Genomic DNA, 15,710 nt, shown 5'->3' with positions numbered 1-15,710 from the left:
TATCAGCAATGTTCTTCATTTATCAATAAGACCCACTGTCCTAGATTATAATATTACATCATACCTGACATCATTCTTCTCTGTACTCCACATGAAATAATTTAAATTGGTTTTGCAGTAATGAAACTGTTGAAGAATGTAGTATGAAGATTTTGGTTTATTGCAATATAAGGCTCATTGAAGAAAATGTAAAAGTACCTGTATGATTCAAACCTTAGATATGAGTATTTCTGTACCTGTATTAATATTTAATCTTATTAACAGTGAAAACTTTAATACTTTGAATCATAGTACTTCATGGCTTTAAGCTATGAATGTATTATACCATATAAAAATATATGACTATAATGAATGCATTTGAAGATAATTCAAGTTTGCCCTAATCCAGTTGGGCAGAGGTTTTACTCTGGTCAAATAAAATATGAAATCTCATCAATTCAAGGATGGTGAGGTCAGAAGATTTAATTTTTTGGCATATCAAATTTTTATATGTCAATGGCAAATTTAATATTGGTGATGAATAATAAAATGTAATTGTATCAGCCTCAAGATCATTTCATATTGCAGTTTTTTAGCTACCTATGGAAAAATCATTGTTATTTAACTCTATGAAAGAAAAATGCTGCATTATAGTAAATGGAAACTCTTTAAAAACATGCAATGTATTTAATTTCAATGTGAAAAATTTAAATAAATCAGCCCCAAAATTCCAATAAATACATTGATTCTTCTAGGTCAGAGAAGAGGAAATAGAGGAGTTAGATACCTTATTAAGCAATTTTTGTGAACTCTCCACTCCTGGAGGTGTAGAGAATAGTTATGGGAAAATAAACATCTTACTTCAAACTTATATCAGCCGAGGAGAAATGGACAGTTTCTCCCTTATATCAGATTCTGCATATGTTGCACAGGTAAGAATCTTATTCCCTTCCAGTTTTCTCTTCCTTGAATATATTTAGAGGACCAAGGTGTTAATTCATGCTGTACTATGAATGCATTGCTTTGTGACATGCTACCAAACCATCATTTTACTTAGAACTGGTTCTGCTAATTTGTAAATATTTTATGTAATCTATGCTCATAAAACAGGACTGGGGATGAGATTTGGTGACTGATAGGGCTTTTTTTGGTGATGTTGATGTTTCTTACAAAGTTTTAAAATGATACCTTATTTTTTTCTACTTTAAATGATGAATTTCATTTCTTTTACTTATAAAGTAAAAGAATATAAAGTACTTATAAAGAGAAAAGTTAAAGAATATTGCAAGCATAAAGAAAAGATTGTGGAACTTTTTTAGATTTTTACCAAATATTAGAAATAATAATATTTTTAATCATTAAACAAGGCGTAGTAAACATATTTCCTACCATGTTCAGTGTGATGTCTCTGGTTTTTACAAAAGTAATCTCTCCTCTCTACTGTTGAAACTTAAACATTGAGGACAGAAAGAAAATTATTCCCTAAACTACAGCTCATTTAATTTATAACTTTTAAAAAATACCATGGTATAAACTGTTCAAATATTTGTGTTTTTATATTCAAGCCCTTATGTGAAGTAAAGTAGGTTATATTTTACCCTATTTATCCTTCAAATGAAAGATATCCCTTCTAGACATACTTTTTTAAAAAAATTATTTACCTGTCAAGGCTTTTTAATTTTATTTTATTGAATACTTCCTTTTATAAATTAAGAAGAAATTAAAGCTTAATTTTATTTTAAATATGGAAATGATTCTGCTGTTATATTTGTAATTTTGTTCAAAGAAAGACTAAATATAGAAAAAGAATGTTTGTGTTAAATATATCACTATTAATAGCCATGAGTACTCAGGAGTCCTTTAAACATGGAATATTTACAAACACAAACCAAGATATATTGGTAAACATTTTGAATGCATGTAGTAATTTAATCAATGTAACCAAGATACCAGGTGATGATTTCATAAATTATATAAAGTTAATATAGATGTAGTGAAAATATTCATATATTCTTTAAACCCTATAGCTTCTATAGGAATAATTTTCTAATCTCCTTTGTTTTCTCTGTTTTTCTGTAAAGTAATGTAATATTGTCATTTTATATTTTCTAATGATTTTATATTGAAATAGTTAGTCATTTAAATAAAAGGTAAAGTTTTACTGGGTTCCGGATGAATAATCTGGCAACATTTCTGCTTGCTTCAAGATTATGAAGATATTATCAGAGACTGACATAAGAATTGCTTACAATGTAAAACTTTAATTCTCTTCATGATTGGTATCCAGGAAGTCAACTTCTGATTAAGGATATCTCAAAGCATCCCTGGTTTTTCTTAAACAGCCATTATGGATTTAGCATCCCTGAATGCATCAGATAAATTATACTTTATTACATTTTAAGTTTAAGCTATCAGTAATTGAACAACTACTCTCTCAACTGTGTAAAATGATATTTTCTTCTATATTTTTTAAACTTTCTCTCCTCAGCCCCTAAGGTAAACCTATAGCTCAAATATCCTAGGATTTTATTTAAAGGCCTATGCTTAACTTTTCTAGACTGTACATGTTATAGACTTATTATTTTGAACCAATTTATATCATTCTAGATTAACATGTCCTGTTTGTATCTTGTCATATGGAATTTCTCCTACTTCTTTTAGCATTGAGGGGATAACTGTAGATCTTGAAATATTAAAATGACATACTTTCAAAGACAGGAAAATTAGCCTGATAGTTTTTTATAAGAACAAGTGGGAATGAGGTAGGAAAACCTATTTGGTAGATACAGTAATCAAAATTTTATTTATTATTCTCTGGGCCTTATAAAGACCCATTCAGTCATTTTTAATGGATATCAGAACTGTCCTCATACTTCTATCTACCATTTTGTACTTTAATTTCTAATACTGAAACAAAATAGTCAAATTTATCAAAAGACAGCGCATATCTTATATAAAATGTGAAATGAAAGCCTTTAACTCATCTGTCATTTTTGACCTCATAATTTTAGGCTGGATTGTTTGTCTGCCATTTGAAATCTTTTCAGTTTTGTATCTCTTGTTTGGATTTTAACCAGACTGAACATTCTTTATTTTCAAATACAGATGTTACTGGATTTTGGAAGGTATCTATAAGTTCATTTAAAAAACAATCTTTAATAAAACAATCTGCAAAGTTAATGATAGAGGAGTGGAGGCAAAATAAATGGGAGCTAGCTGTAGAAATGTGAAGAAAAAGACTACATTCATTATAACTTTCTATATGTCTATTAATAAAGTTATCCTCAGACCACTGAGTCTAGAATCTCAGTTATATTTGGAGTCCTTTAGTCCTGGCTTTGAGTAGATGCTCTGACACCAACTAGCAGTGTGACCTTGGTCAAATTTTTTACCTCTTTAAGCCCTAGTATATTCATCTATAAAATCATAATATTAATATCAATTAAATGCAGTTTTTGTAAAAGTTAAATGAGGCAATATATGTAAAGCAAGTTAACACATTGTTTGGTTTATAGGAAGCCATTTGTATGGCCCTTTCGTATGAGTAGCTACACTAATCAGTATTTCATTTGTCACCCTTCTCTCATTATTTTTTTTTCCCTAACAGGATCCCAGTCTTCCTTAATCCTCTATATAGCCTTGTAAATTTAATCATTCCACTATTCACCAAGAGGCGTCCTTGTCTCTTATAGTCAGATGCCTTAACAGCCTCCTAAATATTTTGCATGCCTTTTGTCTCTTCCTACTTCATTCCTGTTTAGAAGGTAGAGCTTTCTAAGAACTTGGAAATAAGGCTTCCCCTCTGAGAGTAAGCAAGTAGCATCCACAAATAAAGGATAGGATTATTCTTATGTAGAAATAATAAGATAATTAGGATTATATGAGAAAAGATATTACCCCACAATTCAAGGATGCAGCTTGACTTGCACTTCTTTTCAGACTGAGTTTGAATAATAAATTTATTGACAAATTTAAAAGCACATTGGGTATAACCACCAATCTCCTCCTATTATTTTTTAGAATGCAGCTAGAATTGTCCGTGCTCTTTTTGAAATTGCTCTGAGGAAACGTTGGCCTACCATGACCTACAGGCTCCTGAATCTTAGTAAAGTCATTGACAAGAGGCTTTGGGGTTGGGCTAGCCCTTTGAGACAATTTTCAATCCTACCACCACACATCCTAACAAGATTAGAAGAAAAAAAGCTTACTGTGGATAAGCTGAAAGACATGAGGAAAGATGAAATAGGTAAGAAGGAAGCAAATATGTTTGAATGTATTGTTTTGTGCAAATAAAATATGTTGCTGGGTGTAAAAGAAGGTATTGTGAATTTCCACATTAATCAAAATAAAAATTTTACCATATTTAGAAATCTTTTTCATTTATCTAAAATCAAGCAAAAATCTCTTCATATTCAAGTGAGTCTGTTTATTGTAGTTTAAACACTATCAAGTCTCAGTAATTTTAAGAACCCTATTAATAGCTAAAGAAACCTTGATACTGACTTTAAAAACTGTGAATTGCTAATTCAAGTTAACTATTACAAAATATTCAAACATGCCAGGTCAAGAATGTCAGCTATTCTACATAGCAAATCATAAAACAAGCAATAAAATCACCTTCTCTGAAATCCCATTTACAAGTCAGATTATATTGCTTTTTTCTGCCTGGACACATTTCTTCTATGTGATATTTTTCTTGCAGGTCACATTTTACATCATGTGAATATTGGACTGAAGGTCAAACAATGTGTTCATCAGATTCCTTCTGTTATGATGGAAGCATCCATTCAGCCCATCACAAGGACTGTCCTCCGAGTGACACTCAGCATCTATGCTGATTTCACTTGGAATGATCAGGTAGAAGTGGAAAACGGCTATATCTGTGTTAAACAAAAATGTCTGTACTACAGACTCAACTACATCTGTTCCTAAGGCATATAGAAAATCCTCTAAAAAGAATATATATTGAGGATTTATTTTTAAAATTACAGCAATTAGCCGGGCATGGTGGTGGGCACCTGTAGTCCCAGCTACTCGGGAGGCTGAGGCAGGAGAATGGCATGAACCCGGGAGGCCTGAGCTTGCAGTGAGCCAAGACTGTGCCACTGCACTCCAGCCTGGGCGACAGAGGAGACTCCGTCTCAAAAAAAAAATAATAATAATAGTAAAAAATTATAGCAACATTTACTCTCATCCTCAAGAAAACCATGGTATATTAGTAATATGTCAACCAGTGAGATTCCTTCAAAACATTTAGGAAACCTAAATTTCAACAATGAACAACAGGTTAGTGGATTTAACTCCATAGAGACTTTGCTATATTAGTTCTATCTTCCTTTATTTTCTCTATGTTATCTTCATTTTTGCCATGTCTACTTTGTCATTTTAGCCTTCCAAAAAATTCAAGATTTTTCATGGTAAAAAGAGCCATTTTTCATCTTGATGTCTCTTAAATTAATATTCTTTCCTTTTTTGAAACATTAGACTTGTAGAAAAGTATTCTATATTTTCCCCCAATCAGCTGTTTCTTTGCTGCTGAGACTACTTTCTCCATGATCTCCAAAGACTGATGGGTTGCCATAATAAATACATTTTTCTCAGTTATTTTCTTTACTTCTCTGAATATTTAACACTATACAGTTTTTCAGAATGTCCATCCTTGATTCCCATCATGTTTTTGTTTCTGTTTTAATTCCTTCTTCTCCTTTGATAGCTTAGATATTATTATGTATATAAAGATACACACCAGATTCTCTTTTTATTCAATCAACATTTTTTAAAGATCTATTTTTGTACCAGTTACTATGTTAGAGATTGTAGGTACAAAGGCAAGTGAGGCTCAGTTCTTACATTCAAGAAGCCAATCAGGGAAAACAAGGAAATCACTATTTATAGTATAGCAGTGCCTATTTCACATGTTATTGTAAAGTTCTAATTAAATAAGTATCTTCTGCATTACCTGATGTTTATACATCTTTAATGTGAATGAATTTTAACAGTATTCTCTAAAATTACCCAACCATGGTTTTAACCCAATTCTACGTTGGTCTTAAAAGTGTCTAAACCTTTAATTCCTTTAGTTTCCTCAGCTATAAACATGTATTATTATAATAATAATAATGTTTTTTACAGAATTTTCATTGGGACTAGATGATACAAAATTATATTTAATATTTCTATAGATATAAAGTTTCACATAAATATAAATTTACAGTTACCCATAAACTCATATTTGAAATTTTAATAGACTATTTTTGAAATAAGTGGAAGTTTTGTATTTCTTACACTATCTCCTACCAATATCTGTAATAAATCTGCAGTTTGATTTAATTCATTAGTAAGACAGAGTACTTAATGATTTTAATAGTTATCACTGTCAGGCACAATGCTGTTGGCTTCAAGAATGGAAAACTTGACTTGCCTCAAGCTGAGTTAAGGACCAAAGTATATTATCTTTCATAATGAAAGGTCCACAGGTAGAATAGGCCCTAAGGATGGTTGAGTCTTCTGTTTAAAGATGTCATTCAAAGACCAGGAACTTTTCACCCATTTGCTCTGCTGACACTTTTGGATACTTCTCAAATGTTTTCAGGATTTTTTGTTTGCATTAAACAGAGCATGGGAAACACACCCCACTTCTCCAGCCCAGAACATGGACCACAGACCTTTTCTTCAGTCTAATTGGGCCAGTATTTGTCATGTGCCTCCGCCTTACCACAGCAGTTGGGAGGGGAATCCCATGAGCTGATTGACTTATGCCAATCAAAATTATCCCAGGGGATGTGGTCACTTTTTCTTGAGTCACATGAGGGAGAGATGCTTGCTGAACAAGACTGGGTTTTGCAAGGAAGAGCGAGACAGAGAGAGTAAGAGAGAGAGAAAGACATTGAAATGGATAAAGCAAAATACAGTATATCTATCCAATGGGATATTATTAGACAATAAAAAGGAATGAAAGCATTGATGCATGCTAAAACATAGATGAACTGTGAAACCATCATGGTAAATTAAAAACTCCAGTCACAAAAGACTGCATATTATATGATTTTATTTAATTGAAATTTACAGAATAGGCAAATCTGTAAGGAAAAGGTAGTGACTACTAATGGGTACAAGGTTTATTTTTGAGATGGTGAAAATGTTCTAAAATTAGATTATGGTGATGGTTGTACAACTTTGGAAATATATTAAAATCATTTAACTGTATACTTGAAATGTTTAAATGAGTAAACTTTGTAATATAAATGATATATCAATAAAGCTTCTAGAGTGAGAAGATTGGATGCTATCCCTTATTTGAGTTATGATATGCATAGTAGCAGGATGCTATTTTTCTTCTAGGTACATGGGACAGTAGGAGAACCTTGGTGGATTTGGGTAGAAGATCCTACAAATGATCATATTTATCATTCAGAGTATTTTCTAGCTCTAAAAAAACAAGTAAGTGTATATATGTGAATATATCCTTATTTGCTATTGTAAAAAAATTTATACTAACAGTTTCTGCTTTTATTTCTCTGTAATTTTATAGTACAATTAAAACTTTATTTTATGTTTTAGTTTCCTATTAGTTTTAAAAGAATACAGTGATTAAATGTTATAGTATTGGTATATTCCATGTGATCATGGTTTAAGAAATTCACTTACCAGTAATGCCCCACATAGTGACATTTCAGTGAACAAGGGACCACATACACAACAACAGTACAATAGTGGTCCCATAAGATTATAATACTGTATTTTCACCTACTTTTTCTAGGTTTAAATATGTGTAGATAGGTAAGTACCATTGTGTTATAATTGCCTAAAATATTCAATACAATAACATGCTGTATGGTAACATGCTGTATAAGAGCAGTAGGCTATGCCATGTAGCCTAGATATTTAGGAGGCTATACCATCTGCTTGTCTACGTACACTATGATGTTCTTAAGACAAAATTACGTAATGACACATTTTTCAGAACCATTCCTGTGATTAAGCAATGCATGACTGGATAATCTTTACCATGGTTTAAGACCTGGGTTCCAGAGGTGTAGAATATGTAAAATAGGTAGGATCAATAATAATCTTAAGGGTCACTGCACAAAATACTGAATACTATTGGATTAAAAGAGCATTTCTTCCAAATTTCTTTATAAATCACAAGACAAAGACTCAATTTGATGGTATTTCTTTAACTGATGCTTCATTCGTAATTTCTGTTTTTATCAAAGATAAAGCAAGCTTCAGGTAAGAGTCTTGGGTAGGCAACAGTAGAATTTCATAGCAGTGTTTTGTATTCATTGCTTTTGTCTTCTTGGTTACCTTCTATTTGTACCAAGTGATTCCGGTATTCCATTTTAGGTACTGATAGAACTTAACAAAAAATATTAAGTAAACAATATGGTAATTCGGTAAGGTAAAAATCATGAAGTTATGTAATTGAATGAATGATGTTTGGGAAATTCAGGTAGTCAAATTGGTAACTTGTTAATACATGATTATATGCATATGTAAATGATATAAATTGGCCATAAAATTTTACCTTCTATCAAGTATCCTCAGAAGGGCACCATGCACAAGTTTCTAAAGTTTCTGAATATCTCAGCTATTTAGAAATTCAAGATACTTTGTCTTTAGTATATCTTGTAGAGATACCGTTATCTTAACAATAGACTAATAAGGCCTTTATGCTATTAGAATATCCATATTTATTTTTGACTGTATTTCATATTAGGTCATTAGTAAAGAAGCCCAACTACTGGTATTTACAATCCCTATTTTTGAGCCTTTGCCTTCCCAATACTACATCCGAGCAGTGTCTGATAGATGGTTGGGTGCTGAGGCAGTATGTATTATCAACTTTCAACATCTAATTCTACCAGAGAGACATCCTCCTCATACAGGTAACATGGTGAATGCTGATTTGAATCATTGATTTTTCCAAAATGGTTGTTTTAATTAATGTTGAAAAATGTCTACACCTTAATAAAGTTTTACTTGTAATCATTATAACTTCTCTATAACTCCCTTTTTATTTCATTTGTCATTCATCATTTAATCTGTTCTCTCTGTAAAACTTTTATTTTCTCCCTTGTGTTTATTCCAGTTTACTTAAACTTATTTCTAGTATGTTAAATTAACTAACATACCAGTGAGTTATGGGGAATTTTCCCCCATCTTTTGTGTTTCTACACCAAAAACAAAAAAGCTAATATTAAGGAATCATATTATGGTATCACTATGGAATGGATTTCCATATACCTCAAGTGAGTTTGTGTCCTGCAAATAACATCTACCCTTTATATTAGTTTTTTTTTTTTTAATACTTTAACTTTTAGGGTACATGTGCACAACGTGCAGGTTTGTTACATATGTGTACATGTGCCATGTTGGTATGCTGCACCTATTAACTCGTCATTTAACATTAGGTATATCACCTAATGCTATCCCTCCCCCCTCCCCCCACTCCACAACAGGCCCCGGTGTGTGATGTTCCCCTTCCTGTGTCCATGCATTCTCATTGTTGAATTCCCACCTATGAGTGAGAACACGCAGTGTTTGGTTTTTTGTCCTTGCGATAGTTTGCTGAGAATGATGGTTTCCAGCTTCATCCATGTTCCTACAAAGGACATGAACTCATCCTTTCTATGGCTGCATAGTATTCCATGGTGTGTGTGTGCCACATTTTCTTAATCCAGTCTGTCATCATTGGACATTTGGGTTGGTTCCAAGTCTTTGCTATTGTGAATAGTGCTGCAGTAAACATACATGTGCATGTGTCCTTATAGCAGCATGATTTATAATCCTTTGTGTATATACCCAGTAATGGGATGGCTGGGTCAAATGGTATTTCTAGTTCTAGATCCCTGAGGAATCGCCACACTGACTTCCACAATGGTTGAACTAGTTTACGGTCCCACCAACAGTGTAAAACAAAAAACCCCATCAACAAGTGGGTGAAGGATATGAACAGACACTTCTCAAAAGAAGACATTTATGCAGCCAACAGACATGAAAAAATGTGCATCATCACTGGCCATCAGAGAAATGCCAATCAAAACCACAGTGAGATACCATCTCACACCAGTTAGAATGGCGATCATTAAAAAGTCAGGAAACAACAGGTGCTGCAGAGGATGTGGGGAAATAGGAACACTTTATATTAGTTTTATCCCTCTGCCCTAACATTATAAAGGGGTACATGGTAATCTTCAACATCATATAATAGTGTTTTTCACTGTCATACCTTGCAAAAATCCATTTTAAATTTTGGTGACGTGAACAAATACCTTTTTATTTTGACTTAATATAGAAGCAGATTTTTCAGGAATAAATGTTTACAATGATACTTTTAAGTGCCCTATGAAATACTCCATTTCAAAAAATCCTAAACTAATCTGTTAATTAACTAGTATAATAAGTTTATTTCTTCTTTTTCAGAATTGATTTTAAGAGGGCCTTAATTTATAGAAAAATGAAAGTCCATATTTTTTCTCATATGGTTCTTCCAAAGAGAAACCCTTTGTCATTTTCAGAATAAAAATATAGTCCTCACTACTTTTAATGAACTCATTATTTGGCAGTCCTTTGGGAATTGAAAGAGGTCTTAATGTGACTTTAAACTTTGCCATTTTTGTCAAATGTGTACCCTATTCATTATCTTAGCTTATCTTAAAGAGAGATACTTTATACTTTGGCTTAATTCCACTTTGATATCTTGGCAGAACAGAACTAAAAGGCTTGTCAACATAGAAAAATAATGAGATTGTAGTATCTAGTGATCTACTCATTGAAGGGAATCTTTCCAGTCTTCTTTCATCAAATGTGCTACATGTAATATTTAGAATCTCAGAATAAAATATATAAAAAATGTTTGGTGCTTTAATTTAAAATACATGCTTCAAACATCATTAATCTTTGAGTATAGCACTTGATCTTAACTTGCGTTAACATTCTATTTCAATGTTCATTTTATCTTTTGTCTGCCAAATGACCAAGAATGTATTGCCCTATTTATATAATTAGCTGAGTTCTGACTACATTTTTAAAAACAATAAATGTACCACCATAACATCTCAGTTGATATTAGACATATAACCTCAATGATTCCAGGGTCTCTTTGAATATATAGTCATTATCATTGAGCCCAAATGAGCCAAGAAAAACCTTCATCTTTCACTAATGTAAAGCACTGTAATTTAACATCATCAGTAAATATGCAATATGCAGTTTATTTATTTATTTATTTTTTAGTCTTTTTAAGAACATATTTCGGCTTTGATTAGCATTACAAGCATTAACTTGCAATGCCTCCCCTCCTTCCTTCTCGATTATTTTTTATTCATTTTATTTTATTTGTGAGACAGAGTTTCACTCTTTCACCCAGGCTAAAGTGAAGTGGGATGATCTGGGCTCACTGCAACCACCACTCGCCAGGTTCAAGCGATTCTCCTGCCTCAGCCTCCCGAGTAGCTGGGATTACAGGCGCCCACCACCACGCCCAGTTAATTTTTGTATTTTTAGTAGAGATGGGGTTTTGCCATGTTGGCCAGGCTGTTCTCGAACTCCTGACCTCAGGTGATCCATCCGCTTCGGCCTCCCAAAGTGCTAGGATTACAGGCTTGAGCCACCGCTCCCGGCCTCAATTTTCAGTGCTTCAGAAAATTTAAGAAACCTACAGTCTGGTGTAGAAAGTGTGTCGTTAGCCCTCAGTTACCTATGTAATTAACTGAATAGAGCAGTGGGGAAAGGATAATTTTTTAAATTAATTTTTTGACTTTTAAATACATTTTTTAAGAAGAAAATTTGCCATACTTTCATTTTGAAACAGTACCATGAACATCTAACTCAAGGTACAGAATACTATGTTACCTTATGGATTATTTCTTCTTGTTCAAATTTCAAATGACTGGATTTATCTTTCATGAAATAATCTTGAGAGTAAAGTGGCCTTCTGGTTTTCTAACTGATACCTTTCTGGATTATGGAAAATATAAGGTCTGTTGAATTCAAGGGTGTATAACTGTTTCTCTAAATTATTTTGTTTCTAATTCCCTAGGCCTCCCATCCACATAATAAGAAACAACTAAATCTAGTTTCTTTCTAGGTTTTCTCAGGGCAGGTTTTGTTTACTCAGTCATGCTTTGCTTTAAAACTCCCACCCAATTTTCTACCTGGAATTACCCTAAATTCATTTTACTTTCCATTGACAACAATAGTTAACTCAACTGCTCTTGCTTGGTCAGTGTCTAACAGAACAAAAGTAATTTGTTGTTAGTAATCATTTCAGTGTTGAAGTCTGCAAATGGTTTTAATTTTTTTGCCACTTGAGACAGATTTAGGTTTTGTTCTATAACATGCATATACTTGTTATTCAAATGACTTTCCTGATTGGAAAAAGAAGGATATGGCATTATAGTTGGCTTATAGGGCACTCCCCCAGAAAAGCATCCAGTATGTCAATATGGTAAATGTGGTTATTTGCGTGACATATTTGTTGAAATGCCAGATCTGTAATGGGTATATAAGAATTTCTGTTAAGTTTTTTCTCCTTGTCTAAGGAACTAAGGATTACTATAATCTATTATTTATAATACAATATTCAGTATTATGCGTGTTTTTCAATTGTCGTATAGCCATCCTGTTGGGTCTTTTCAGAATTACTGGATCTTCAGCCTTTACCAATCACAGCTTTGGGATGTAAAGCATATGAAGCCCTGTACAACTTCAGCCACTTTAACCCTGTACAGACACAAATATTTCATACATTGTATCACACGGATTGTAATGTCCTACTTGGAGCACCTACTGGATCGGGAAAGACTGTTGCAGCTGAATTAGCCATTTTCAGAGTCTTCAACAAATACCCTACTTCAAAGGTCTGTTGAAAGAATCATACTTACATTTAATTAGAAAAGACAGTTCATAATCTCCAAACTAGACAGTTCTAAATATATTGGCAGGGTCTAATGAATAGATTTGTCACTCTCAGTGAATTTCCCAGGGGACCAGATCAGTACAGGTATACCGTGAAGATATCATGAGTTTGGTTATATACTACCACAATATAGTGAATGTCACAATAAAGCAAGTCATACAAATTTTTTGGATTCCTAGTGCATATAAAAATTCTGTTTATACTATACCATAGCCTATTAGTGTGTAATAGCATTATGTCTAAAAATATACACAGCTAAATTTGAAAATACTTTATTACTAAAAAATATTATCAATCATCTCAGCCTTTAGTGAGTCTTAATCTTTTTGCTAGTGAAGGGTTTTGCCTCAATGTTGATGGCTGCTGACTGATCATGGTTGTGGCTACTGAAGGTTGGAGTAGCCGTGGTCATTTCTTAAAATAAGACAATGAAGTTTGCCACATTGATTGACTCTTCCTTTCATGAAAAATTTTTCTGTAGCATGTGATGCCGCCTGGCAGCATTTTACCCACGATAGAACGTCTTTCAAAATGAGTCAACCCTCTCAAACCCTGCCACTGCTTTCTGAACTAAGTTTATGTAATATTCTAAATCCTTTTTGTCATTTCAGCAATGGTCACAGTATCTTTGTCAGTAGATTCTATCGCAAGAAACACCTTTTCTTTGCTCATCCATGAGAAGCAACTCCTCATCTGTTCATTTAATCATGAGATTTTAACAATTCAGTTATATCATCAGGCTCCACTTCTAATTCTAGTTCTCTTGCTGTTTCCACCACATCTGCAGTGCCTTTCCCTATTGAGGTCTTGAACACCTCAGTCGTCCGTGAAGGGTGGAATCAACTTCTTCCTAACTCCTGTTAATGTTGATATTTTGACCTCCTTCCAAGAATCATGAATGTTCTTAATGGCATCTAGAATGGTGAATTCTTTCCAGAAGATTTCCAACTTACTCTGCCCAGGTCCATCAGAGGAATCACTATCTATGGTCTTATGAAACATATTTCTTAAGTAAAAGGATAGGAAAGCCAAAATTACCCCTATATCCCTGGAGTACAGAATAGATGTTATGTTAGGCATGAAAACAACATTCATCTCTTTGTACATGTCCATCAAAGCTTTGGAGTGTGATTAGATGTATTGTCAATGAGCGTCACATTTTGAAAGGAATCTTTTTTTCTAAGCAATAGGTCTCAACAGTGGGCTTAAAATATTCAATAAACCATGCTGTTTAGTAGATATGCTGTCATCCAGGCTTTGTTGTTCCATTTATAGAGCACAGGCAGAGGTGATTTAGCATAATTCTTAAGGACCCTAGAGTTTTCAGAATGGTAAATGAGCATTGGCTTCAACTTCAAGTCACCAGTTGCATTAGTCCCTAACAAGAAAGTTAGCTTCTCCTTTGAAGCTTTGAAGTCAGGCATTGACTTCTCCTCTCTACCTGTGAAAGTCCTTGATGACATCCTCTTCCAATATTAGGCTATTTTGTATACATTAAAACTCTGTTGTTTATTGTAGCCACCTTCATCAATTATCTTTGCTATATTTTCCAGATAACTTGCTGCAGCTTCTACATCAGCACTTTCTGCTTCACCTGGCACTTCATAGAGGTGAATTCTTTCTTTAAACCATGTGAAACAAGCTTCAAACTTTTCTTCTGGAGTGTCCTCACCAGTCTCAGCCTTCACAGAATTGAAGAGAATTTGGGGCTTGCTGTAGAGTAGGCTTTAGGTTATGGAAATATCGTGGTTGATTTGATCTTCTGTCTACACCACTCGGACTTTCTCCGTATCAGGAATAAAACTTTCACTTTCTTATCATTCATGTGTTCAATGAAGTAGCACTTTTCATTTCCTTCAAGAACTTGTCCTTTGCATTCAAAACTTGGCTAACTCCTTGGTATTAAGAGGCCTAGCTTTTTGGCCTATCTCAGCTTTCAACATGCCTTCCTCCCTAAGCTTAATCATTTCTAGCTTTTGATTTAAAGTGAGAGACATGCAACTCTTCCTTTCACTTGAACATTTAGAGGCTATTGTAGGGTTATTAATTGACCTAATTTCAATATTGTTGTGTCTTAGGGAAGAAGGAGGCCTGAGGAGAAGGAAAGAGATGGGGGAACGGCTGGTCAGTGGAGAAGTTAGAACACACACAATTATCAATTAAGTTTGTCATCTTATATGGTGTAGTTCATGACACTACAAAACAAGTACAATGATAACATAAAAGATCACCGACCACAGATCACCATAACCGATATAATAATACAGAAAAAGTTAGAAATATTGGTAGAATTACCAAAACGTAACAGAGGCATGAAGTGAACACATACTGTTGGAAAAATCAATAGAATTGCTTTTGATAGAATTGCTCGATGTGGGGTTGCCACAAACCTCCAATTTGTAAAAAAACAATATCCGCAAAGTGCAGTAAAATGAGCTATGCCCATATTAGGATAATTTGCAGCAAGAAAATTTACCTTAAACTTTGTAGTCCTCCAGTTGAATTTCTAATGTATGTAGTGACACACAAATCCTTTCCTTATTGTAAGATTTCTACAATTCATAGATAATTTCACTGTGAAAAACCCACTTCATAGGCAAAGTTAAACAATACAAAGTAATTCATAATCAAATCTTTTCTGTATGAAGAAAATGCTAGTGCTTTAATATAGTTTGATTATACATATTAAATATAGAGTAGCTTTTATATGACTTCCACAAATGGCCATGATATTATTTAATATCAAATACATTACAAGTCAAGTAAGTATTGCTTTAAAGCTTTCTTGAAGCATAATTTTTAACTCTTT

The 15,710-nt window shown here is 33.2% G+C and overlaps 1 protein-coding gene across 3 annotated transcripts in view; it reads left to right on the top strand.

The window, feature by feature from the left end:
* ASCC3 (activating signal cointegrator 1 complex subunit 3) overlaps nt 1-15,710 on the top strand; it is a 375,365-nt gene that overhangs the window by 230,043 nt on the left and 129,612 nt on the right. For all 3 annotated transcript variants that reach the window (XM_003824353.6, XM_034962598.3, XM_063605419.1), the window contains 6 exons: nt 735-911; nt 4,000-4,225; nt 4,682-4,836; nt 7,321-7,419; nt 8,699-8,867; nt 12,622-12,842. In XM_003824353.6, coding sequence (XP_003824401.4) covers nt 735-911; nt 4,000-4,225; nt 4,682-4,836; nt 7,321-7,419; nt 8,699-8,867; nt 12,622-12,842 — 1,047 coding nt within the window. The remainder of the gene's footprint in view (nt 1-734; nt 912-3,999; nt 4,226-4,681; nt 4,837-7,320; nt 7,420-8,698; nt 8,868-12,621; nt 12,843-15,710) is intronic.

This window comes from Pan paniscus, chromosome 5 (assembly GCF_029289425.2).
Source record: "Pan paniscus chromosome 5, NHGRI_mPanPan1-v2.0_pri, whole genome shotgun sequence".
NCBI lineage: Eukaryota > Metazoa > Chordata > Mammalia > Primates > Hominidae > Pan > Pan paniscus.
The sequence above is the reverse complement of the archived record's forward strand: the minus strand, read 5'-3'. Positions and strand labels throughout refer to the sequence as shown.